The 27,092-nt window shown below is 43.7% G+C and overlaps 1 protein-coding gene and 1 pseudogene across 1 annotated transcript; both read left to right on the top strand.

Annotated features, from left to right (window-relative positions):
- Positions 1 to 2,040: 2,040 nt before the first annotated feature.
- LOC134623973 (nuclear factor 7, ovary-like) lies at positions 2,041 to 3,725 on the top strand (annotated as a pseudogene).
- Positions 3,726 to 24,097: 20,372 nt separating this feature from the next.
- On the top strand, positions 24,098 to 26,461 carry LOC134618454 (nuclear factor 7, brain-like). Its single transcript, XM_063463856.1, has 2 exons — positions 24,098 to 24,559; positions 24,661 to 26,461. Exon 2 carries the CDS (start codon positions 24,678 to 24,680, stop codon positions 26,040 to 26,042), a length of 1,365 nt encoding a protein of 454 aa, XP_063319926.1. The 5' UTR covers positions 24,098 to 24,559; positions 24,661 to 24,677; the 3' UTR covers positions 26,043 to 26,461.
- The last annotated feature ends 631 nt before the right edge of the window (positions 26,462 to 27,092 follow it).

The following is a 27,092-nucleotide window of genomic DNA, read 5'->3' as shown; positions in this document are numbered from 1 at the left end:
ATCTCTTCTGCTTGTTGCTTTTCCCTGGTAGTGGTTTCTTAGCAGCTATTTCCCACATAGCAGACAGGTCTGGCCCAGATCTGGTATCAAGCCGGCACTGCTGTCTGACTTCTGACATGGTAAGTGGTATGGACCTGGCAATGATGGCATTGTTTATGTGATGGCATGCCACATCTGGCCCGATTGTGGTTTGGTTTATGTGGTCCAGGTTCATAGAAAACAGGTCTGGCCCGGATCCGGCATCAAGCTGGCACTTCTGACTGACTGGTGTCATGGCAGAGTGTATGTCAACCAGATGTGGGCCAGGTCTGGCAATGATGGCACTATTTATGTTCTTATTTTCCTATTTTAGTTAGGAGAACATTTCAAATGCAGGTTTGACAGGTTTGTGAGTGTACATTTTATCCAAAACCTAGTGAGGGTTTACTCATGTTTACCACTGCGTGGCTGTAGCTCAGGAGATAGAGATAGACATGTTGTTATTACATGGCTTGATTAAGGTACACATAAGGCTGACATCTGGGGCCAGAGCTGAAACTGTTCTGGGCCAGCACAGGACCAGCAGTGTGTCTGCAACTGGTCCTGTGCTGGCCCATGTGTGGGCCACCTCTGGCAAACCATATCTGGGCCACCGGAGGGCCATCATTCTTTGCGGTATGTGGGCCATGTGTAAGCACATTGTGTGGACCAGATCGGGGCCATACCAATTTTGCTATGTAGGTATCTTCCTGAAAGAATTCCAGCAGAGAGTGTTAAACAACATTAGTTAAAAACTCAAATTGATTAAACTGTGCTTCAGAAAGAAAAAAGGAGGACAAAGGGTAAATTCCATCTAGAGCTGTTGTTTGTGTCAGACAGACTTTGATGTTGGTGTTGGCCTGATGGAAAAGTAGCTGCAGTTACAGTAACTCAGGGGTGGGCAACTCCAGGCCACAAGGGCTGATGTCCTGAAGGTTTTAGACGTGTCCTTGATTCAACACAGTTGATTTAAATGGCTAAATTACCTCCTCAAGATGTCTTATAGTTCTCCAGAGGCCTGGTAATGAACTAATCATTTGATTTGTGTGTTGACCCAGGGTGAGATCTAAAACCTGCAGGACAGCAGCCCTTGAGACCTGGAGTTGCCCACCCATGCAATCCATTTTACTTTTACAGGTCTGTAACAAAGTGAATCCACCTTAACACCACCTGTGTTTGTGTAACTGCATTACACCCCCACTGCTGTGGAATCTGACAAATAACCAGAACAAAGTCTGAAATAAAAGCTGCCAAAAACCTGCACCACTGAGTCACACTTTATGTTCTGAGCTTCATGCTGTGATCTGTGGACATGAAAAGTCTGTTTTATAACTTGTGAGCAAGAGGCAGGATGACAGTTTAACTCTGGAATGAAACTAAACTATGTTACAGGTAAAGCAACATTTTTCTCCTCCCCTTAAATCACTCACCTGAGAGAAACGAGGAAACAGGTTGTTCCTCTTCCGTCAGTAAAGAGAGATGCACAGATGATCAGACTGAGTTCAGACCAAACTAGCAGCTTCCTCTGAGTAAGTCCAGCTACAGGAGAGAAAAGTGGAAAACTCCAACACTGCTGCTTCAAGCTGCTGACGCTCCACACACTGAATGTGAGTTTGAGCACAAACACGACTCAAAGGAAATTTCAGTGAAGGTAGTAGAGGAGGGAGGGGAGCCAGGACTGACTGTACTTCCTGTCTGCTGTTTTCAGCTTCACTCACAGACTCAATGGCTTCCAGATCAGAGGAGGATCTCTGCTGTCCGGTCTGTCAGGAGGTCTTCAGAGATCCTGTTAGAATAGAATAGAATAGAATAGAATAGAATAGAATAGAATAGAATAATCCTTTTATTGTCCCACAAGCGGAAATTTGGTTGTATCAGCAGCAAAAACACACATATACAAACAGAACAGGACACAGAACAGAAGCACAATTTTTACATATTTGCATCACAGATCCTGTTATTCTGTCATGTAGCCACAGCTTCTGTAACGACTGTCTGAAGAGATGGTGGAGAGAGAGAACAACACACGAGTGTCCAGTTTGTAAGAGAAGATCTTCAAAGGAAGAACCACCTTTAAACCGAGCTTTAAAGAACCTGTGTGAGTCGTTCTTACAGGAGAGAGATCAGAGAGCTTCAGAGGCTCTCTGCAGTCTGCACTCTGAGAAACTCAAACTCTTCTGTCTGGACCATCAGCAGCCAGTGTGTCTCGTCTGCAGAGACTCACAAAATCACACCAAGCACAGATTCAGACCCATCGATGAGGCTGCACAACAACACAGGAAAGAACTTCATCAAACTCTGAAGCCCTTGAAGAAGAAGTTAAAGGTTTGTGAAGAAGTTCAAGAAAAGTTTGATCAAACAGCAGAACACATTAAGGTCCAGGCCCGACACACAGAGAGGCAGATTAAGGAGCAGTTTAAGAAGCTTCACCAGTTTCTAGCAGAGGAAGAGGAGGCCAGGCTGGCTGCACTGAGGGAGGAAGAGGAGCAGAAGAGTGGGATGATGAAGGAGAAGATGGAGGCTCTGAGCAGAGAGATAGCAGCTCTTTCAGACACAGTCAGAGCCACAAAGGAGGAGCTGAGAGCTGAAGACGTCTCATTCCTGCACAACTACAAGGCTGCAGTGGAAAGAGTCCAGCGCTGCCCCCTGCTGGATGATCCACAGCTGCCCTCAGGAGCCCTGATAGACCAGGCCAAACACCTGGGCAACCTGACCTTCAACATCTGGAACAACATGAAGGACATGGTCTCCTACACTCCTCTCATTCTGGACCCAAACACAGCTTATCCAAACCTCATCCTGTCTGAAGATCTGACCAGTGTGAGAGGAGCAGGAGAGAGGCAGCAGCTTCCTGATAATCCAGAGAGGTTTGATTATTCCTGTTCTGTCCTGGGCTCTGAGGGCTTTAACTCAGGGAATCACAGCTGGGATATCAAAGTTGGAGACAGTACATAGTGGGAACTGGGTGTGTTAGCAGAGTCTGTGCAGAGGAAGGGAGTCAAACAGTCAGGGTTATGGACAATAGGGTTTGATGAAGGCAGATATTCAGCATGGTTACCATCCGCTTATACTGCTCTCTCATTAAAGAAAAAGCCTGAGATGATCAGAGTGAATCTGGACTGGAACAGAGGAAAGCTGTCGTTCTCTGATCCTGATACTAACACACACATACACACCTTCACACACACTTTCACTCACAGGATGTTTCCATTTATTGAAACTGTTGGTAAAGTGAAGGTGTTGCCATTGAAGGTGTCAGTGTCAGTGGAGCAGATGAGTTGAGGATGATGATGTTTCTAATGTTGTTTCCTGTCAGTGAATTGAAGCTGTTAAACTGCAGCTGTCCTCCTGCTGCCTCGTTGTTCCAAAGCTCTTTGTTTCTCTTTTAGTTCTCACTGTTTCTTTCTGTTTCTGCTGTCCACCTTTTCACATGGAAAATCATTTCACTGTTTCTCACTGAATGACTCCCCAAACTAGATTTGAAATTCTATCAAGTTTCTAATCATTACAAGTGATTCATGTTTCTATTTGATGTGTGTAAATGGAGATGATTTAGTTTGCTGGGATATGGACTGACATGTGTTGAATGGGAGGAGCAGTTTGTTGTTGTCTTCTTGTCTGTTTATGACAACAATAAATATATTGTTGAAACAATGATTCATGTTTAACTCCATATATGAAATGTTTCTGATATTTGAATTCTGTTTGATTAAAGACTTTCTTCATGACACAAATGAGATTTCAGTGTATTAACAGAACTAAATAAGATCAGAGTTGAAAGGCTGGAGTATTATGTACGTGCTTTACTGTCAGTATATTCAGGGGGATTCAAAGTCATGAGATAAACTAGTGAACACAACCATATTCACACGAAGGATGACACTGGATCAGGTTGTACAGTTTTATACCCGAGCAACAGAAGCGACATGGCAGTCTCCCTACAGGAGATAAACTAATGTAGAGAAAATCATCTGAGCTTTATTTTGTATTATTTTGCCGGAGGAACGTCTCCGACTGCTTCACATGGAAACATCAGCAGGAAGTTTGATGGAGCTCGTTTAATCAGCTTGTTGCTCCTTCTTTTACAGCAGAAGAAGAGCTGAAAGTGTGTGTGTGGATTCAAAGCGCTCGCTGTCAGGACAAATAAAGGAGGGGAAGGGATTTAAAGGAGCAAAGCGTTGTTTTTAGAGCCTTAAAGAGAAATCACATTTCCATGCTGACAGTCTCATTCTCAACAATTAGACAAACACACAAAAAGATTGACTTCTTTATTTTATTTCATTTCTTAACGAGGACATAAATATTTGTGAAAAAAAAGATTCTGCCACTTCCAAATATTCCTTCCAAATAATTGAATGAAGAAGAAATCAAAGTATTTAATAATGATAATGGATTGCATTTCTATAGCACTTTTCTAGGCACCCAAAGCGCTTTACAATTCCACTATTCATTCACTCTGATAATTACGCACTGGTGTAGGCAAGCTACAGTTGTAGCCACAGCTGCCCTGGGGCAGACTGACAGAAGCAAGGCTGCCATATCGCGCCATCTGCCCCTCTGGCCATCACCAGTAGGAGGTAGGTGAAGTGTCTTGCCCAAGGACACAACGACCGAGACTGTCCTAGCCGGGGCTTGAACTGGCAACCTTCCGATTACAAGATGAACTGCCAAAAAGTGGCCCAAAGTGTCATTAAAACAAACAGTTCATACAGGAAATAAAGTGGCTGTTCACAGCACCAACAAAGCAAGTCTTTACAAATAAATTTGCTCCACCATTTTCCTTCATTCTGTCCAAACACTGTCAGAAGATTTAGACCCCACTGTGTCATTTTCAGCTGTGAACACGTTATCGCCACACAGACGCTCAAAGTGATTTGACAGAAACTCCGATCCACAATGAAATCCTAGTCACAGAATCTCAGCCATCTCTTCTTCCTCCTTTTCTGGGAAAGCCATCAAACTTTACATTACACTCTGCATTTTTCAGGGTAAAGTCCTACACTGATATCTAACACACTGCTCACTGTATTATGACTACATTGACTTTGACCTTTGACCTACTTCAGTCTGTTTGTGTGGAACATATCATCTCACATTATTATTTTGACCTATAACTAGGGATGGGTATCGTTTAGGTTTTATCCGATACCAGTACCAAACCGGTACTTTTGAAACGGTGCCGGTGCTTAAACGGTGCTGGAACCGGTGCTTAAAGAATGGAGAACACAAACTTTGTCCAAAAACCTCTTATGTTTAGCTGTTTTTTTTTGTAAAAAGATAACAATGTTAGCCTTTTCTGCAGCTATAGGGCATATATGGTATCACTCTTGGCTGGAAGCAGTGCTTAATCAATGGAAAAAACACCAATTTTGTCTAAAAACCTCTCATGTTTTTGGTCATTTTAGCCTTTTTGGCCAGGGTGAAGGGAGTATCTGCCATCAAACAAGAAGACAGCATTAATTTAATAACGTGGTTAGCCTACTAAACGTAAATTACACACGAACAACATTAAGCTACTCGCCCAGAGAAGAACGCCTGCTGCTGCCATCATCATCCATCATCATTTCTGCTACACTGGCAGGGCTAGGGGCCAGGACTCTCCTCTTCGGGTTCTTGGGGGATGTTGCTAACTCCGGGTCCGAGGCACCACACCCGCAGTAGATGTGCACGGTGTGAGGTCTCGCAGCAAGCTATCAAATACGGTGCATTTCTCGGCTTTTAACAAAATGCTATACGTCGCTAGGTGTTTCATTAGGTTCGAGGTGTTACCTCCTTTGCACAGTATCACCTTAAAGCACTTGCTGCAGGCTGCTGAGTTTGCATCTTTTGCTATGAAGTACAGCCAGACTTTGACCGCTTCGCCTTGGGCATTTTTAATCTGTAGCTCTGCTCTAAAAGAACGTACGTACCAGGGCCCGCCTACTACGCTTGCAAAGGTAAAATGATTGGCTAGAATCCAAAGTGTATAACATCTCAGGAAAAAAAAAGCACCGAAACAAAGCACCGAAATGTGCGCTGCTTTTCAGTCTGGTTACTACCGTTTATGTCAGAACCGGTGCCATAATGGCACCGGATACCGGTACCCATCCCTACCTATAGCTCATTGGATTTGATATATTATGTGTGAAGAGTATCATTATTATTGACTTCAGTAGCAACTCAGTTATACCAAAGGAATATCATCTCTTTGTAAATCAATTTGTGTGTGTGTGTGTGTGTGTGTGTGTGTGTGTGTGTACCTGTTTAGACATCTTCGTGAGTACAGAAAATTGGCATGCTGCTATACTTGTGGGGACCAACAGTCACTTATCAGGACAAAGTGCCATCCTCATGAGTTTGAAGTTATTTTTGAGACTCAAAATGTGGTTTTACTTTCAGGATTACAGTTAGGTTATGGTTATGTTTAGGCTCAGTGTTAGATTAGATAATTAAAAGAGTGAAAACTCAGAGCTCGGGCACTACATCATCATCCATCTTATTTATTTGTGGATATTTGCTGCCATCACCTGTAGAAATACAGGAAGTAAAAATTGGAGGAGGGTCAGAAACTAAAATCCATAAATTTGATCCATAAAAATGATCCAAACTAATCTTAGGGCTATTCATTAATAAAGGTTAAAGCAAAGAAAATATATCATAGTGATGAAAAATGGAGAAACAAAGTGACGAATAAACAAAAATGTATTTTTACATCCAATCCAAAATTAAATTTATTATTAAATTTTAAATCCCAGAAAAAAAACACACCAAAAGAGAAGAAATTATTCTTTAAGAAAAAAAGATGAAAGCGAAAAATTTAAGTTTGATTTATTTTCCTCCTGACCGCCACACCCTGAATTTGTCATAAAATTTCACAGGAAAGACAGAGTAAAAAATTATAAGGGGGAAAGAAAAGTAAAGAAAAGTTCAAACACAGGATAAAGGATAGGGGAATAAATTTAGCTCTAAAATATGAGGGAAGGGGAAAAAGGTTTAAGAAAGAAACAGGGAAAGGGGTTAATTGTCAGGGTCCTGGGACTGGGTGACCCAGGACCCCTGGGCAGTCATGGACCTGTTATATTGTTATGTATTTTTGGTGTTGCTCCCCTTTCTCTATGCTTGTGCATATGTGTCTGTGTGTGTGTGTATGTGTCTCTGTGGGCGCCTTCAGGCCTGGTGGGTGTGGCCCTGCTGGCGGACTGGCCACACCCAAAGCCACACACCTGCTGCTGATCAGGCCTCGTCGGGGGAGCTACTTAAGAGAGTCTTGGTGCTCCCACCGACGCGGGATCATTGCGTGAGACTCCACGTTAGTCACCCAGTCTAGGTCTAGTCGTTTAGTGCATGCCTGCTATTGTTTAGTGTCCTGACAGCTGCTGCTATTGTTTCCCGCAGAAGGAGCGTGGGAGGCCTGAAGAGCAGTGAGCACCGGGAGTGCAGACACGGGAGCAGAGAGCACAAGGAGGACACGACACGGGAGACTTGGGAAACACGGGGATTTATTGTTGTTTGGTACCACACTCTGTAAATAAACGCACTGCTTGTACATAGAGCACCGCGACTGGGTCCTTCCTTCCCCACATCCCCACGGTCTGCCATGCCGAACCGTGACATTAATGTTGGAAGGAAATAAGAAAAGATAAGATAAATACAAAAAGGTGGAGAGCTAAGTAAGGGAAATGGTTGAGTTTAGAGAATAAGAAAGGGGAAGGATTAAAAGGAAAAAGATTAAATATAAATCCACAGTAATTGCAAATAAAAAAAGATAAAAGGAGATTTTAATTCCTTATATTACCTTTCATTGAGTCTAAAAGTGGCCAAAGTGTTTAATTTCGATATCCATGCTTGTTACGATTTTTGTCTTAATGTACGCAACCAATTGTTATTTTGTCTCAGGCATGATGGGCTGTGTGCTAACAGATGTGTTAATAATAATGAGTTTTTATTCTTATGTCGAACATGATAATCATACTGATACATTCAGGTTTTAATAGAGTTCCCAGTTTCTCCGATATACAGCATTTTACAATGAGTACACTAGATAGCATATATTACATTAGTAGAATATTGAGAAAGAGATTGCCAAATAGGAAGCCCTCTCTTACTAATTATAATTTTTATATATCGTACTTGTCTAAATCTGTCATCTAAATTACTTAAAGTCACAGGATTCAATTTACTGCGTACCACCATATCCGGTAGATTTTCATTTCTTTTATAACCTGTAAACTTTTTAAATTGCCATAAAGGAGGAAGGGCTTGTTGGGTCATCAAAAAGAAGTATTAAGAGCTCGATTCAAGACTCTGATGTGTCTAAAAAAGGTGACTTCAAACAGAATCAAATGACTCTGATTATTCCTCCTAATTTGCGAGTTAGGCGGCGGCCAGGAGCGGAGGCCTGGCGGACCGATTCCTGGTTACCAAGACTGGCAAATGGGACATGGAATGTCACCTCTCTGGTGGGGAAGGAGCCTGAGGTAGTGCGTGAGGTTGAGAGGTACCGGCTAGATATAGTCGGGCTCACCTAAACACATGGCCTGGGTTCTGGAACCAGCCTGCTGGAGAGGGGCTGGACTCTGTCTCAGTGTGGAGTTGCCCCTGGTGAGAGGCGTCGGGCTGGGGTGGGTATCTTGGTATCCCCTCGGCTTGCTGCTGGTATGTTGGGGTTTCTCACAAGAGGCTTTGTTCCCTTTGCCTTTGGGTCAGGGAACAGGTCCTGACTGTCATCTGTGCTTATGCGCGGAGTGGCAGTTCAGAGTACCCAGCCTTCTTGGAGTCCCTCGGTGGGGCACTCGAGGGTGCTCCCCCTGGGGACTCTGTTGTCCTACTGGGAGACTTCAATGCTCATGTGGGCAACAACAGTTTGACCTGGAAGGGCGTGATTGGGAGGAACGACCTCCCTGATCTGAACCCGAGCAGTATTTTGTTGTTGGACTTCTGTGCAAACCACAGTTTGGCCAAAACGAACACCATGTTCGAACATAAGAGTGTCCATAAGTGCACTTGGCACCAGGACACTCTAGGCCACAGGTCGATGATCGATTTTGTAATTGAATCACCAGACATTAGGCCATATGTTTTGGACACTCGGGTAAAGAGAGGGGCTGAGCTGTCAACTGATCCCCAACTGGTGGTGAGTTGGATCAGGTGGCGAGGGAGGACACTGGAAAGACCTGGCGCGCCCAAACGTACAGTGAGGGTGTGTTGGGAACGTCTAGAAGAGGCCCCGGTCCACGAGATCTTCAACTCACACCTCCGGCAGAGCTTCAACAGCATTCTGAGGGAGACTGGGGACATTGAATCCGAATGGACCATTTTTAGCACCTCCATTTCCGAAGCCGCTGCACTGAGCTATGGACGGAAGGTAGTTGGTGCCTGTTGTGGTGGTAATCCCCGAACCAAATGCTGGACACCAGGGGTGAGGGGAGCCACCAAGCAAGGAGTCCTACCGGGCTTGCTTTGCCTGTGGGACTCCGGAGGCAGCTGATAGGTACCGAAAGGCCAAGTGGAACGCGGCGCAGGCGGTGGCAAAAGCAAAGAGTCGGGTGTGGGAGGAGTTCGAAGAAGCCATGGAAAAAGACTTTCAGACTGCCTCGAAGAGATTCTGGCAAACTGTCAGGCAACTCAGGAGGGGAAAGCAGTGTTCTACCTGCAGTGTGTATTGTGCGGGTGGAGTGCTGCTGACTTCAACTGAGAAAATTGTCAGGCAGTGGAAGGAATACTTTGAGGATCTCCATAATCCCACTGGCACGTCTTCCTTGGAGGAAGTAGAGTCTGGGGACAAAGGGGATGACCCGTCAATCTCTGGGGGCGAGGTCACTGAGGCAGTTAAATAACTCCTTGGTGGCAGAGCGCCTGGGGTGGACGAGGTCGGCCCCGAGTTCCTGAAAGGCTCTGGATGTTGTCACGCTGTCTTGGTTGACACGTCTCTGCAATGTTGCGTGGAGATCAGGGGCAGTACCCCTGGACTGGCAGATTAGGGTGGTGGTCCCCATCTTTAAGAAAGGGGACCGGATTGTGTGTTCCAACTCCCTGGGAAAGTCTATGCCAGGGCGCTGGAGAGGAGAGGAGAGTCCGTCCATTAGTCAAACCTCGGATACAGGAGGAACAATGCGGTTTTCGTCCTGGTCGTGGAACACTGGACCAGCTCTTTATCCTCTCAAAGACTCGAGGGCGCATGGGAGTTTCTCAACCTGTCTACATGTGTTTTGTGGACTTGGAGAAGGCATTCGACCGTGTCCCTCGGGGGGTCCGGGAGTATGGGGTGACTGGCCCATTGCTACGGGCCATTCAGTCCTTATACAAGTTGCAAGAGCTTGGTCCGCATAGTGGTCGGACTTGTTCCTAGTGGGTGACGGGCTCCGCCAGGGCTGCCCTTTGTCACCGATTTTGTTCATAATTTTTATGGACAGAATTTCTAGGCGTAGCCAAGTGGCGGAAGGCCTTCACTTCGGTGGTCTCAGGATCTCATCTCTGCTTTTTGCAGATGATGTAGTCCTGTTGGCTTCATCAGATGATGGCCTCCAGCACGCCTTGGAATGGTTGGCAGCCGAGTGTAAAGCAGTGGGAATGAGAATCAGCACCTCCAAATCTGAGGCCATGGTCCTCAGCAGGATAAGGGTGGAGTGCCCACTCCGGGTGAGGGACAAGACCCTGCCCCAAGTGGAGGAGTTCAAGTATCTCGGGGTTTTCTTCACGAGTGATGGGAGAAGGGAGCGGGAGATCGACAGACAGATCGGTGCAGCGGCTGCAGTGATGTGGACGCTGTACCGGTCTGTTGTGGTGAAGAGAGAGCTGAGTCTAAAAGCGAAGCTCTTAATTTACCAGTCGATCTACGCCCCTGCCCTCACCTATGGTCACGAGCTGTGGGTAGTGACCGAAAGAACGAGATCGCGAATACAAGTGGTTGAAATGGGCATCCTCCGAAGGGTGGCTGGCCTCTCCCTTAGAGATAGGGTGACAAGTTTGGCCATTCGGGAGGGGCTCAGAGTCGAGCCGCTGCTCCTCCACATCGAAAGGAGCCAGTTGAGGTGGTTTGGGGGATCTCCTGGGCGAGGTTTTCCGGGAGGAGGCCCCGGGGCAGACCCAGGACACGCTGGAGAGATTATATCTCTCGGCTGACCTGGGAACGCCTTGGTGTTCCCCTGGATAAGCTTTCTTTCTTTTCTCTTTCTTTCACTGCTTCGATCACCTGCTTCCAGACTCATCCACAAACAACATCCTTTATTTCGACACATACGCACAGCACAATCACGCACAGTCATGCGCTCAACGGCAGCACATTTACATCAGTCAGACAGCGCACACAGTCGTATAGGATACACACACTTAAGCCAAGCGTACTTATATTAGTAAATATGCACACACATAGTCAGACTCAGGGAGCATCTCGCCACATTTTTTCTCTCTCTCCCTCTCTTTATTTACGAACAAGTGATGTATTCTCTCCACCTGTCTAAGCAACACACACAGCGTACACCCCTAGTTATACACAGACATCTATGGGTGCACTAAGATTCGTTACATGGAATGTAAATGGAGCTGGCTCCAGAGAAAAGAGGTTAAAAATATTTAACCAACTTAAAAAACTACAGGCAGATGTTGTCCTTTTACAAGAGACCCACAGACCTCTTAGAGGTTCGAATGAACTTAAAACACCTGAGTTTCCTAATGTGTTCTCAGCTTGTTATAATTCTAGACAAAGGGGAGTAGCAATTTTAATACATAAAAATATTAATTTCACAGTACTCGATACAGTTATAGATCCAGAGGGTAGATTCTTAATCATCAAACTATCTATACTTGATAAAAAGCTATGTATTGTAAGTGTATATGGTCCAAATGTTGATGATCCCTCATTCTTTCACGGTTTTTTCAGTGCACTCTCTGAACACTTAGATGGCACACTTGTTCTTGGAGGCGACCTCAACCTTGGACTAAATGAAGAAATGGATAGGCTCAGTACAGCAGGAACTCAGCGTAATTGGCAGTCCATAAATATAATCAAACAGTATATGAGCGACTTTGGTCTTTGCGATGCATGGCGCTCCCTTCACCCCACCAGTAAAGGGATGTCCATCACATGTCCATCATTCCTACTCTCGTCTGGATTATTTTTTGGTCAGCAGCTCACTGCTGAGTGATATTTCAGACACTGAGATTCACCCTATAGCTGTCAGCGATCATGCTCCTGTATCTTTAGCACTAATGCACAAGAATAATACTACGCCAAGTAAAAACTGGAGATTTAATACATCACTGCTTAAAGATGAAGACTTTATTAAAAATTTTAAAAAAGAGTGGACTTCATATTTAGACTTTAATGACACTCCCGGAACATCAGCTTCTGTTCTATGGGAAGCAGGGAAAGCTGTGATGAGAGGTAAAATAATTTCTTTCTCATCACATAAAAAGAAAAAAGAAAACAAAAAAATTCAGGAATAAGAAATAACCATCAAATCACTAGAAGAAGCCTACGCGTCCCATCAAGATCAGGAAACATTGAACAAAACACGCAAAACAAAACTAGAATTAAATGAGATAATTGATAAAAAAAAAAAAAAAATTCTTAGTACAAAGACTACGCTTACAAAATTATGAACATAGTAATAAATCCGGTCAATTTCTAGCAAACCAGCTAAAAATAAATAAAGAAAAAACAACTATATGTGCTGTTCAAGATTCATCTGGGAACACAGTATATGACCCGAAACAAATAAACAACATTTTCAGGGATTTCTATAAAACGTTGTATTCACCACAAATAAACCCATCTAAAAAGGAACTTGATCAGTTTTTAGACAACATAACTCTCCCAAAATTATTAGACTCTCAAGCAATGGCACTGGATTTGCCACTGACACCAGGTGAACTCCAGGAAGCCCTGATAAGTATGCCCAATAATAAGGCTCCAGGTCCAGACGGCTTTCCTGCAGAATTCTACAAAGAATTCTGGACGATTCTAGCACCAGTTTTTTACAGAACGTTGTTGGAAATCAAAGAAAATGGCAGACTTCCATCAAATATGAATTCTGCAAACATTAATCTCCTGCTAAAACCAGGCAAAAACCCTGTATATCCCTCAAGCTATCGTCCAATATCCCTTATAAATGTAGACCTTAAAATAATCTGCAAAGCTCTCTCAAAGAGATTAGAGAAAATAACCCCCCTCTTAATTCATCCTGACCAAACTGGTTTCATAAAAGGTAGGCACTCATCAACAAATACACGTAGATTACTTAATTTGATAGACTACTCATACAGTAAAAACCTTGAAACTACAATATTTTCTTTAGATGCAGAAAAAGCATTTGACAGAGTTAACTGGAAATTTCTATTTGCAACTTTACACAAATTTGGTTTTGGATCTTCTTTCATCAACTGGTTAAAAATATTATATAATTCCCCAACAGCTTGTGTCAGAACAAATGACCAGACATCCTCCAGCTTCTGGCTCCTGAGGGGCACCAGGCAGGGATCCCCTCTCTCCCCTTCACTGTTTGCAATTTTTATTGAACCACTAGAAGCAGCAATTAGACAGAATTCAGTAATTAAGAGCATAAAATGCAAGAACGTGGAACATAAAATCAGCCTTTATGCGGATGATGTGTTACTCTTTCTTCAAAATTCACAAACCAATATCTCTGGGGTGATTGAATTGATAAACTCTTTTGCAAGAATATCAGATTACTCAATTAACTGGTCAAAATCTACAGTCCTTCCGATTAATTGCTCCTTCCATAATTCCTCTTCTACTCCACTGCAATCGGGAAATATAAAATATTTAGGTATTAATGTTTCTCCCAAGCTTGCAGATCTAACTAAATTAAACCATATCCCACTTTTAAAGAAAGTAGAAGGTGATCTGACTAGGTGGAAATGTCTACCCATATCACTCATGGGAAGGGTTGCCGCTATAAAAATATGGTCTTACCAAAAATAAATTATTTATTCTCAATGATCCAAACCAAACCGCCACAAGATTGGTTCAGATCTCTGGATTCATATATGTCCAAATTCCTTTGGAAAAATAAGCCCCCACGTATAAGCTTAAAAACACTACAAAAGACCAAGGATAAAGGAGGATTAGAACTACCTAACTTTCAGCACTACTTCTTAGCCAACAGGCTTCAGTTTATCTCAGGATGGCTAAAACATACCCTCTTAGATGAACCTTGGCTAGATGTAGAACAAGCACTTTGCAATAATCTAGAGATTTCAGATCTACCATTTATCAGCTCAAACATTCAACGACATGAATGCTTCAAAAGCGTCAACATTAGCTCCTCTCTGACAGCATGGTGGGAGTTTCTGAAGTTGACAGAGTCTTCATTAATCCCATGCAAACGTACACCTATCTGGAACAACCCTGACATATTACAAAACAATAATATGATAAACTTTTCAGATTGGAGTGGTAAAGGACTCAAATATTTAGAACATATACTAGAAGGAACAGAATTTATTTCATTTGACAGACTAGTTACACAATATGGGATCAACAAGAAAAGATTTTTAGAATATCAACAAATTAAATCCATAGTAAAAAAGAAATTTAAACCGGGTCAAGTTGAACTACAAACACCACCAAGTGTGGTTCAATTTCTTACTCTTAAAACCCCCAAATTACTATCCAAAATATACAGAATGCTTTCTAAAACAGATGAATCAATATCACTTCCTATTGCAAAATGGGAAGCGGATTTATCAGTTAACTTAGACCAAAACTTCTGGTCTCAGATTTGCTTAAAAACCTTTCACCTAATTAGAAATCCCAGTCTTCAATTAATTCAATACAAAATACTACATAGAGTGCACTATACAGGTCATCGGATGTTCAAGATGGGCTTTACGTCTACCAAACACTGCTCACACTGCCAAACCAATTCACCGGACAATTATATCCACGCTCTTTGGTTCTGTCCACCAGTTCAGAAGTTTTGGCGCGAGATATGTGAAGACTTATCAAAGTGTCTGAAATGTAACATTCCAACTTCCCCTTTAGTGTGTTTGTTGGGCAGCTTAGATAATGTCACTTCAGAAAAGAATATAGCCCATATGGTTTTCACTGCTCTATGCATAGCAAAGAAAACAGTCCTCATGAACTGGAAAAATAAAAATAATCTTAATTCTAACCAATATAGAAATTATCTATTAGATTACATTAGTCTTGATACAGCCTCTGCCACCACATCAGATCAATTGCTCTGGGCTCCTTTGATCAGCTCCATCACCTAGTGGGGGTGGGGGGTCATAGTTTGGTCCCACCTTCACTGTTGTGATTGGTGTGGGGGTAGGGACAGGCTTAGGGCGTCAGGGGGTTCCCCAGGAGCATCTTCCTTGGGGGGCTCAACCCGGGGTAGCGGTCATGGCCAATTAAGGGCTCTGTTGGCTCTTAGGTGACGGTTTCCTCGTGGCTGCGTGCAGCGGGGCTAGGGGAGGGTCTGTGCTGACGGACGTGGGTTACCGATCTGGTAGCCTGGCTGCCCCTAGGTGGGTCCGGGACGGGCGTGAGGTTCTGGGGGCGCTCCGTCTCTGGGCTGGGGCCCTGGCCGGGCCTCGGGGGCTTGGGTCCTGGTTGGTGTGTTGTCGGGGTTGTGGGCGGGTGGGTGTATGGGGGCCTGGCCCTGGCGCAGGGTGCCGCCAGTGCATCGAGCCACCTGGGGGGCTCTTCAACTGGTGGGGGAGGTTGTCACATCTTGCAGGAGCTTTCCTCTCTTCAGGAACTCTCTCTGCAGGTGGGGGAGATACAGGAGAGGTGGAGGAAGATCTCAGTCTGGGCGTCTATTGTCTTGTGTAGTCTGGAAGATGAGTGGATGATGGGGTGGGTGCAGTTTTCTCTGTGGTGGGGTCGGGTGGGCTGTCCCGGGCTCTGTGGGGCCGGGCGGCACTGCTGCTGCACTGGGCCCCGGTCCGGATGGGCCTGGGCCCCCTTTCCCTGGCGGGTTGCAGAGTATGGGGGTGCCTACTGGGGTCAGCGGGGGAGCTGGCCCCAGGGAGGGGTCACTTGCCCCTCCCTTCCTTCCCTCCCCATCTCCAGCTGCCTGCCTCTTCCCGCTCCACCACAATCACCCACACATGCAGGGCCTTGGGGTAAGGGTGTGTCACCAGGGTGCAGGGGAGGCATCCCCCCCCTCTGTCCCCTTCTGGCTGCCTCTGCCTCAATTTTATCTCACAACTTAGACATTCACATTACTCACACTCTCATTACACATACATATAGGATCTTGGGGGTGGGCACGCAACACGGACTCCAAATTACCATCAGGGTGTACACCTCACCCCTGGCGTCGTTGCCCACCTCTCAATTTTAAATACACGTAGACATTGAGGGCTAGCAGGAGGGGCTATGCGCTTACCTGCTGCTCTGGCAGGTAGCTCCATGCCCTCCTGGGTTTTAAATGCACCTTAGAACACACATACATCAACACTACACATGAGCGGGTGGAGGGAGGTTTGGAGTCTTCTCACACCCCTGGTCTCTGCGGCCTGCTGGAGCAGGGGGGGCTAGGAGGAGGAGTTGGCCGTCCGACTGGGGTCTGGAATGTGGGGCCTCCCTGCTGTTGCGGAGTCGGGGCGGTCTGCTTCTCCCCACCGCAGGGAAAAGGGTAACACCACCTGGGTCTGGGTGCAGTTTCCCCCTCCAGGGGCAAGGGTACCTAGACCCGGTTCTTAGAGTACGCTTGGGGAGTGTGATTGTGTGTATAGTGTCTCTTTATGTCTGTCTCCACGTTGGTTGAGTGTGGAGTAACTGCTTATGAAAGCATGAGGGTGGGAATGGATGTTTGTATCTGTGTGTGCCTGTATGTCTGTGTCTATATGTCAGGTTGGGTATCAGACGCCACCTCTCTGGGGACATCTCAGGCCCTCCAAGGTATGGAGGCCTATCTCCCCCCACCACTTCCCCTGCCGGTGGCGGACACCCTCAGACATCGGTGCGTTGGTGGTTCTTTGTGTCCGGGGATGGGCGTCCAGGTACACACTGGCTCACTCCTCGGTGGCTGCTTATCGGGGCCTGGAGCCTGGGGCTCGCTCAGGCCACTTCGGGGATGGGGTGCCCTCGGCCTCTCGGCCTGGGGCAGAGGCCACTCAGGCACAGCTGACTGCCGGCGGAGCTCACGGGCATGTCACTGCAACCCCCCCTGGCTTCTACTCCGCGGCTGCTGAGTGACCCCTCATCTGGGACTCTCCTCAGCTCTTTCTGGGATAGTGGCGCGGCTGCCCCTCTGTTGGTCTTCCTTGGTCTCTTGTGTTCTGGGGGCCTCTGGATGTCTGGAGTTTTGATCTCCTCCATACCTGCTTCATGCCCTGGAGGACGGGGCAGTGGCCCCCCACACCCTCTAGCAGATCATTACATGAAGGAACCTTTTAAAAACAAGCGCGTTCATGCTCACAGGTGTACACACGGGTGATCACACACACAAACTACACCCTTTTTGGCTCCTACCTCAAAGCACACTGTGCGCTGTCAATCTTACGTGCTGCACAATAATGTTTAATATTTAGTATTTACTGTTATATTCCCATATATCATTGTGATGTTGTTTATTATATTGCTCTCTTCTGCTTGTTTTCTTTTTTCTTTCTCAACAGGTGATCCAGGTGATCGATATATGTATTTTTTGTCTACTTATTCTGTTGGTTTTTGTTTTTTGCCCTTTTTCCCCGTCCCTCTTCTCAGTTGTTTTTCTTTCCCTCTTTCTTTCTCCCCTTTCTTTCCCCCAGTCAAGTCTGTCCCGTATTCAGCAAGTGAAAATAAAATAAACAATAAAAGGTGAATCAAATAGACCATTACTGCAAGGCTGGGATGGTCCATTTGGTAAAGTAAATCCGTTGGGCATCTTTCTTCACCTTTAGACAATAATTCTGATGGCAAAAGAGCCAAACGGGACAGGTTTAAAAAAAAAAAAAAAGCGGGAGGAGGTGGCTGGGGAGAGGGAGGTCTGGGCTTCTCTGCTTGGGGTGCTGCTCCCACGACCCCGGACAAGCGGAAGAAAATGGATGGATGGATATTCCTCCTAATTGATGGCTCATCCTTATTAAAGAGTGTTTTCACTTCACTTTTAATCTGTGGTAAGAAGTGGCCTGAGTAACCTTAAGGTCTTAAAGTCTTAAACAACACTGAAGTAGCTTCTTCCACATGCTCCTTAAAGGTACAGATAAGATGGACTCGAATCAACTGAGATTTAATAATGCCCCTGAAAACATGTCTAGAATGATAACTATTTTTATTTAACAGTATGTGTCTGTCTGTATCCTTAAAATAAACCTTAGTACATAGTTGAATAAAATTTGATTATCAGGGCCTTTAAAGTTCAGATTTGATTAAGCATCACATGGATCATTCACATCTTTCAGTTGGCAATAAAGTCATATGTATCTTTCACATAACTGGCATTTAGAAAAGATTCTATATATGCTGTATTCCACTGTGATTCAGAGTCACAGTCAGTAACAATAGGTCATCCTATAGGGATTTTAAATGCAACAGACCAAGTTTCTGGAGAGGAGAAACTGGAGCAGACAGATATTTTTCCTGAGAGTGGGAAATATAACCCCTTTGACCATGCTTATCTCCCTCTTTTATGACAATGTGCTTTTCTTGTATAAGATTTTTCAAGGCATCCTGTTCCACAGATGTTAAATCATGTCATTTATCGAAAGGTATTGAGGTAATCATTAGGGGTGCAACGATACACAAAATTCACGGTTCGGTTGGGTTCAATACTTTGGTGTCATGGTTCGATATTTTTTCCATACAAAAAAATTTTCATGCTTTTTTAATTTGTCATTTATTAAAATTACAAATATATATTTGAACTCAAAAGTACAGTTTTTAAATTTAATGTTGCTGAAACAACAAAATAATAATACTAAAAAATAAATCTATCTGATTGACAAATCACTCATCTTTGGAAAAGAGAGTTTATTGGCTCTTTCCAAAATAAAAGCTATACTATATGCTTCTTCTGGGCTATATTCTCAGCAGCATATTAAACATTTCAGGTCCCTATAAGGAGAATCATGTGCTAACGGCTGTCTAAATGACTTGGGTAACGTTTGTAGCATGCGTGCTTGTTGTTTTTGTCTGCTTCCACTTGTCTTTGCACTAGGATGATGTCGGCGTAAATGTGCAGTCATATTCGTTGTGTTCCCACTAGTGCTGTCAGCGTTAATCTCGTTAAAATGACATTAACGCCAAAATCTCCGTTAACGAGTTACCACGGATCGCCCCGTGCGTGGGGATGGATGGCGTCAACACGTTAACAAGCTAACTGCGCTAACGCACTAGTTCCCACCAATTGAGCATTGCGTGGCACATCCGACATACTGTTTTACTTTTGTCCATGACGCGCTTACCATCAGGGTCATGCTTCACATGAAAACCAAGATAGTTCCAAACGCCAGATCTGAATGAGGGTGGGGGAGGTTCAATTTTGAGGCAGTTGCCATGTTGCAACGAGCTTAGCTTCTGTCTTGCTAGCTTGTGCTGCGCTCAGTGTATCTGCACTCGACCATGCAGCCTAGGCAGAGTAGTCGAACGCAGATCCACTGAGCTCTCAACACAGACAGCATCGCCAGAAGAAAAGTTGATAAAATAAATAAAAAATGTTGTATTGTTCGATACATATGCGTACCGAACCGAAAGCACTGTATCAAACGGTTCAATATCGATACGAGTACTGTTGCACCCCTAGTAATCATGTATGGGATCTGTCCAAGTTTATTTGATCCAACCATTTATTAAAGATTTTGTCTGCTGTTTGTTTTGTCCAATGTACAGGATACTGTAAGCAGAAAGAGGACACTACAGACTGATCTCTGAGCTGGGCTGCTCTCACACAGTGTTGCGTGAGGTGGTTTATTGGCCTCCAAAATACAATAACGACTTTGTGAATAACTTCGCTGACTTCTTGGCAGAATACATGTCAAAATATGATTGTGTTCTTATTGTTGGGGATTTTAATATTCATTGTGTTGTCCTGATATGACCATGGCAAAGGGCTTTTTAAACCATATTGATTCTTTTAATCTGGTGCAATGTGTGACCAGTCCCACACATGAACGTGGACACACTTGATCTTTTCTATCTCATGTTTTTTCTGTTTAACGTTGAGATTTGTGATGCTTTTTTCTGACCATAGTCCTGTGATGTTGGAAATTTCTCTTGCCTGTACCTTAGTTAAACCTCGTGCTGCTGCTCGGCACTGTCGGGTTTTTTTTAACTCCTTCGCACATAACAGACAGGTCTGGCCCGCACTGCTGGCTGACTGCTGGTATGGTAAGTGGTATGTCAACCAGATGTGGGCTAGGCAATTATAGCACTATTTATGTTCCTATTTTCCTATTTTAGTTAGGAGACCCAAATGCCATGTTGCATTACTATACTGCTATGGTAGCCATCATTTCAAATGCAGGTTTGACAGGTTTATGAGTGTACACTTTATCCAAAACCTAGTGAGGATTTACTCATGTTTTCCACTGGGTGGCTGTAGCTCAGGCGGTAGAGCAGGGCACCTACTGATCGGAAGGTTAGTGGCTTGGTCCCTGGCTCTACCAGTCTGTATGTCAAGAGTGTGAATGTGTATGAATGAAGTTGGGAAGCACTCAGTTTAGAGAAAGTGTGGCATGTTGTATAGAGCACTTTGAGTAATCTACGAGAGTAGCAAAGTATTATATAAGAATCAGTCCATTCACTGTCTGAACAGAGTTTTGTCATGTTACTTTTGCACTATTATGTTCCAGCACATGTTGTTATTACATGGCTTAATTAAGGTACACATAAGGCTGACATCTGGGGCCAGAGCTGAAACTGATCTGGCCCAGCACAGGGCCAGCAGTGTGTCTGCAACTGGTCTTGTGCTGGCCCATGTGTGGGCCACCTCTGGCAAACCAGATCTGGGCCACCAATGGTTTGTCATTCTTTGTGGTATGAGGCCATGTGTAAGCACATTGTGTGGGCCAGATCGGGCCATACCAATTTTGCTATGTGGGGCTGAGCAGTTTGAAACTGTTTTTAACCAGAACTGTAAAATCCTGGAGTTTTTATGCAGCCAGACTGAGGAAATGAGCTCATGGTTTTGTTCCACCTGCTGGACTTCTTTGGATATTAGGTAGCATAAAACGAAATCTGAGCCCTGGCTGATTGACATGACTTGAGCTGTCAGACGTGAATGCCATTGAGTTGAGCGCAAGTGAAAGAAGGACAACTTACAAGTGTCATTCCAGATGCAAAAGGACTGTTGGCGTCAATATCAAACAGCTGTAAAAGATGCCAAAAGAAAACACTTCACTGACATTATTCTGTCAAACTGTCACAACCCGCATTTTATTTAAGACTATAAACTCTGTTCTTAGTGCACGACATACTGACTGCATCGAGCCCTCCATTCCAGCCTGTGAACATTTTTGACACTTTTTTTTATTGAGGTTTCCTCCACCAGGGCTCAATTCTCTAATTCTGCTCATGACCTCTGTGTCTCTTTTCCTTGCTCTGTTGTCTTTGATAGGTTTAAGCCAGTAACTCTGTCCTCTTTAAAGGAGATTGTTGGTTGTTTTAAGCCTGCAGGAACTTCAAATTATGCTGTCCTTCAACGACCATTGGTTTTTGAGGTGGTAAACCACACGTTTTTGTCAGGTGTAGTCCATAAAGATTTTAAACATGCTGTAATCAAACCTCTGATTAAAAACCTGCTTGATCCCACATTTCTTGCAAATTAAAGGCCTTTGTCCAAAGTACCTTTTCCTTCAAAACTTCTTGAAAAGATAGTTCACAGCTGATTTACTGACCTTTCTGGAAAGGAAAATGTTTTAGAGGTTTTCCAGTCTGGTTTTTTTATCCTGAAAACCAGCACTGAATCAGCCCTTTTAAAAGGTTTCAGTGACACAATTTTTACCACTGAGACCCCATGTGTATTTAGATACCTTGGCAAATAAATGACAGGATGCTTTTTCTGAAACAAGTGGAGACCTTAACTTTTATCAAACCACTGTTTTGCTCAGTTTAAAGTAATACCACTGTATAATAGCCTTCAATTTTAAAAATATTAACAGCATCTCAGGAATATTTTTGCCCTTTCAACATGTATTAAAAAAACACAGATATGCAGTTTTGAAAGAGACCTGTATATATGTTTTCTGAACTGTGATGTAAATAAGTAATCTCAAGAAAAGAAAATAATTGTTCTCGATGTACACTGGAAATGTCCTTCTCAATGTCATCAGAGTACTCTGGAAGTCTTACACAAATTTGAAACTTAACACCAGAGAGTGGGACATTATACTCTAAAAGAGTGACTCAGGTCTGTTGCCTCAAAGGATACAGGAAATGCACTGATTTCTATGACAGAATCATATCTGTTTAATGCAGTGTGTCAATAGTCAAAAGTTGAAAACAATAGTCAAAGTCAATAGTCAAAGCTATATTGCCCTACAAAGGAAGTTGATTACATTACATTACATTACATTAAGTCCTTATCTCCTTTCAGTCTTACCCAGTAAATATTGGAGGGTTCTGGAGCCGATGTGGGTGAGGGGACTTGTCCAGCCTGCATTGTCAGTTGTGTCTGCTTAAATTTTAGCAGCAGTTGCTCGAGTTGTGATTTTCAGTGTGAAACTGAACTGAACTCTAGAAAATGTGACAATGATCGCTCCAACCAGGAGGATCCAAGCAGGTTTTTGTCTTGTTCTGTTCAGGAAATCAACTTCCAAATTTGGAGAGTAAAGGAGATATTTGGATCTCATCATTAGGAATGATCTCTGTGATGATGATGATGATAATGATGATGATGATGATGATGATAATAGTGATGATGAGCCTTCTAGACTCCACCCTGTGCAGCACACTTGCGTTGCACTTACAGTAAAGCAGAAATGAAAAAACTTCACGTGGCATCTTAATAATGATGCATTCAGGATCTCCAGGGCAGAATGAGTTGTAGCTGCAGTGCTAAAGGGTGGAGTTAGAGTGCATTCAGGTGCAGGATGAGATCCTTTCTTGGGAAGCAGCTGACTGATGTAGAGGACCATCAAAGCAGTGGTAATACTAATGTCGAGATGAAATTATATGAAGTGCCTTAATTTTATACTTTATATTTAATAAGTGTTATACAATTATATAGTGTAGTATTAGGTGGACACGGCCCTAAATAATAAAGACATTAGAATACATGTCCTTAGTAAGTTTACAGGAGAGACTCGCCCATGCTTGGCTGCAAAATATAGATAACAGAGAACTATCTGCTAGTGGAAATTTACTAGAAAGGGGTGGGGCAAGAACACAGCCTCGCCAGGGCTGAGAAAACGATGTTTTGCACCGAAAAGATAATGACCTCTGAGTATGCTGTGCAACGTGACTACTGAATGCTTGTGAAAACACTGTTGTTTAGACTAGAGTGGGACAGCTTCTAATAAAAATTGTTATTTTGAGATTAGCGGCAACGTGTCTTGCAGGACGCATCTCCCTTCTAGAAGTATTGTGTAAGAGAATAAAGTGTGACATGGTATAATGAGCAGTGTTTTGTCTTCCATCGGATGCCTATGAGGAATCAAAAGAACTTGGTGAAGTGTTGATATTTAACACTAGCAAGACAGCTTCAAGGAAAACAGGAGCTGGGAAGGGCCTGGCTAGCTGATTAACAGGCTGAACTTTCACAATAAAAGCATGCTGAAATGAGTGGCTAAATGTAATTAATGGAATTCTAAAACCGATGTATAAAAGGCTGTTTCTGACCTCAAAATATGACCCCAAAAGATGATTCCTATTCAACCTGATAGGTTTCCTCAGTTCTTTCCTCAGTTCTTATTCTTTAGTTGAGTAAGACGATAAAGACTTAGACCATTAAACTGAAGTCTAAATGTCTTGAAACATTTTCTTAAGGTGAAAAAGTTTTGGATTTTTAACAAATAAAAAGTGTTTTAAAGCAGTTTTTCATTTTTCAGTGAACATTTAATGTGCTGGAGTGCTGTAAAAACCTCATTTTTAAAGAGTATTCCTGACTTGAGAAAGAAGTTCGTAGGATTTATAATTAATGAGCTGATGACTCTTATTCTTACCACTAAACATGTGAAATCACCTTTTTCTGTTCCTGCATTGCACTCCAACGTAATGCAGTCAAATGAACTGATAAAACTTTTTTACTTCAACCTCAAGTAGCACGTTCAGAATAAAAGCTCATAAAAAGCTTCACGAGTGAATGACATTTTATTTTCTAAGATTCAAAAACTTTTTCATGTCATGGCCTGTGCAAGTGAAATCAAGCAAAACCATTTTCACAGCTACCAGGTAAATATCTGAACTCTGGAATGAAACGCACCCTCGTTTATGGGTGAAGCAACAGCCTTTGGAAAAGGAAGTTGAATGAAGCTCCACCGCCCACGTCAGTCAAATGCGACAAACCAGGAAACAGGCTGTTCCTTTTCCTCAGTAAAGCGAGACACGCAGACGATCAGACTGAGTTCAGACCAAACTAGCAGCTTCCTCTGAGTGAGTCCAGCTACAGGAGAGAAAAGTGGAAAACTCCAACACTGCTGCTTCAAGCTGCTGACGCTCCACACACTGAATGTGAGTTTGAGCAAAAACACGACTCAAAGGAAGTTTCAGTGAAGGACCAAGAGGAGGGAGGGGAGCCAGGACTGACTGTATTTTCTTTCTGCTGTTTTCAGCTTCACTCACAGACTCAATGGCTTCCAAATCAGAGGATCTCTGCTGTCCGGTCTGTCAGGAGGTCTTCAGAGATCCTGTTATTCTGTCATGTAGCCACAGCTTCTGTAAAGACTGTCTGAAGAGATGGTGGAGAGAGAGAACAACACACCAGTGTCCAGTTTGTAAGAGAAGATCTTCAAAGGATGATCCACCTTTAAACCGAGCTTTAAAGAACCTGTGTGAGTCGTTCTTACAGGAGAGAGATCAGAGAGCTTCAGAGGCTCTCTGCAGTCTGCACTCTGAGAAACTCAAACTCTTCTGTCTGGACCATCAGCAGCCAGTGTGTGTCGTCTGCAGAGACTCAGAAAAACACACCGATCACAGATTCAGACCCATCGATGAAGCTGCACAACAACACAAGAAGGAACTTCAGGAAACTCTGGAGCCCTTAAAGAAGAAGTTAAAGGTTTGCGAAGAAGTTCAAGTGAAGTTTGATCAAACAGCAGAACACATTAAGGTCCAGGCCCGACACACAGAGAGGCAGATTAAGGAGCAGTTTAAGAAGCTTCACCAGTTTCTAGCAGAGGAAGAGGAGGCCAGGCTGGCTGCACTGAGGGAGGAAGAGGAGCAGAAGAGTGGGATGATGAAGGAGAAGATGGAGGCTCTGAGCAGAGAGATAGCACCTCTTTCAGACACAGTCAGAGCCACAGAGGAGGAGCTGAGAGCTGAAGACGTCTCATTCCTGCACAACTACAAGGCTGCAGTGGAAAGAGTCCAGCGCTGCCCCCTGCTGGATGATCCACAGCTGCCCTCAGGAGCCCTGATAGACCAGGCCAAACACCTGGGCAACCTGACCTTCAACGTCTGGAACAACATGAAGGACATGGTCTCCTACACTCCTCTCATTCTGGACCCAAATACTGCTCATCCAAAACTCATCCTGTCTGAAGATCTGACCAGTGTGAGAGTCGGAGGAGAGAAGCAGCAGCTTCCTGATAATCCAGAGAGATTTGATTTTTGCTGGTCTGTCTTGGGCACTGAGGGCTTTAACTCAGAGACTCACAGCTGGGATGTCGAGGTTGGACACAGTATATGGTGGAGACTGGGTGTGTTAGAAGAGTCTGTGCAGCGCAAAGGAGAGATAATGTCTGGTTTATGGATAATAGGGTGCAGTTTAGATATGTACTACACACGCTCACCATCAACTAAAACTGATCTCTCAGTAGAGAAGAAGCTCCAGAGGATCAGAGTGAATCTGGACTGGAACAGAGGAAAGCTGTCGTTCTCTGATCCTGATACTAACACACACATACACACCTTCACACACACTTTCACTCACAGGATGTTTCCATATATTAACACTGATGATGCTGAAGTGAAGGTGTGTCCGTTGAAGGTGTGAGTGTCAGTGGAGCAGATGAGTTGAGGATGATGATGTTTCTAATGTTGTTTCCTGTCAGTGAATTGAAGCTGTTAAACTGCAGCTGTCCTCCTGCTGCCTCGTTGTTCCAAAGCTCTTTGTTTCTCTTTTAGTTCTCACTGTTTCTTTCTGTTTCTGCTGTCCACCTTTTCACATGGAAAATCATTTCACTGTTTCTCACTGAATGACTCCCCAAACTAGATTTGAAATTCTATCAAGTTTCTAATCATTACAAGTGATTCATGTTTCTATTTGATGTGTGTAAATGGAGATGATTTAGTTTGCTGGGATATGGACTGACATGTGTTGAATGGGAGGAGCAGTTTGTTGTTGTCTTCTTGTCTGTTTATGACAACAATAAATATATTGTTGAAACAATGATTCATGTTTAACTCCATATATGAAATGTTTCTGATCTTTGAATTCTGTCCAGCTCTGAAAGGCTGGAGTATTATGTACGTGCTTCACTGTCAGTATCTTCAGTGGGATTCAAAGTCATGAGATAAACTAGTCTAGAGGCATGTAGAGAAAGTCATCTGAGCTTTATTTTGTATTATTTTGCCGGAGGAACGTCTCCGACTGCTTCACATGGAAACATCAGCAGGAAGTTTGATGGAGCTCGTTTAATCAGCTTGTTGTTCCTTCTTTTACAGCAGAAGAAGAGCTGAAAGTGTGTGTGTGGATTCAAAGCGCTTGCTGTCAGGACAAATAAAGGAGGGGAAGGGATTTAAAGGAGCAAAGCGTTGTTTTAGAGCCTTGAAGAGAAATCACACTTCCAGTCTGAATCCTGTAAACTTCACATGATGATCTAACATGAACCTGCATTCACAAATATTTCCTGTGTGCTTTAATTCAAGATCAGAGGAGAAAATCAATCTTATTTTCACTTCTGTTCACCCTGCTGACAGTCTCATACTCAACAATCAGACAAACACACACAAAGATCAAGGTCTTTTTTTCCATTTGTGAACAAGGACATAAATATTTGCCAAAAACAAACAAAAACAAAAACATTCTGCCTCTTCCAAATAT

This window comes from Pelmatolapia mariae, linkage group LG3_W (genome assembly GCF_036321145.2).
Source record: "Pelmatolapia mariae isolate MD_Pm_ZW linkage group LG3_W, Pm_UMD_F_2, whole genome shotgun sequence".
Classification (NCBI taxonomy): Eukaryota; Metazoa; Chordata; class Actinopteri; order Cichliformes; family Cichlidae; genus Pelmatolapia; species Pelmatolapia mariae.
This window is presented reverse-complemented; position numbering and strand designations above follow the sequence as displayed.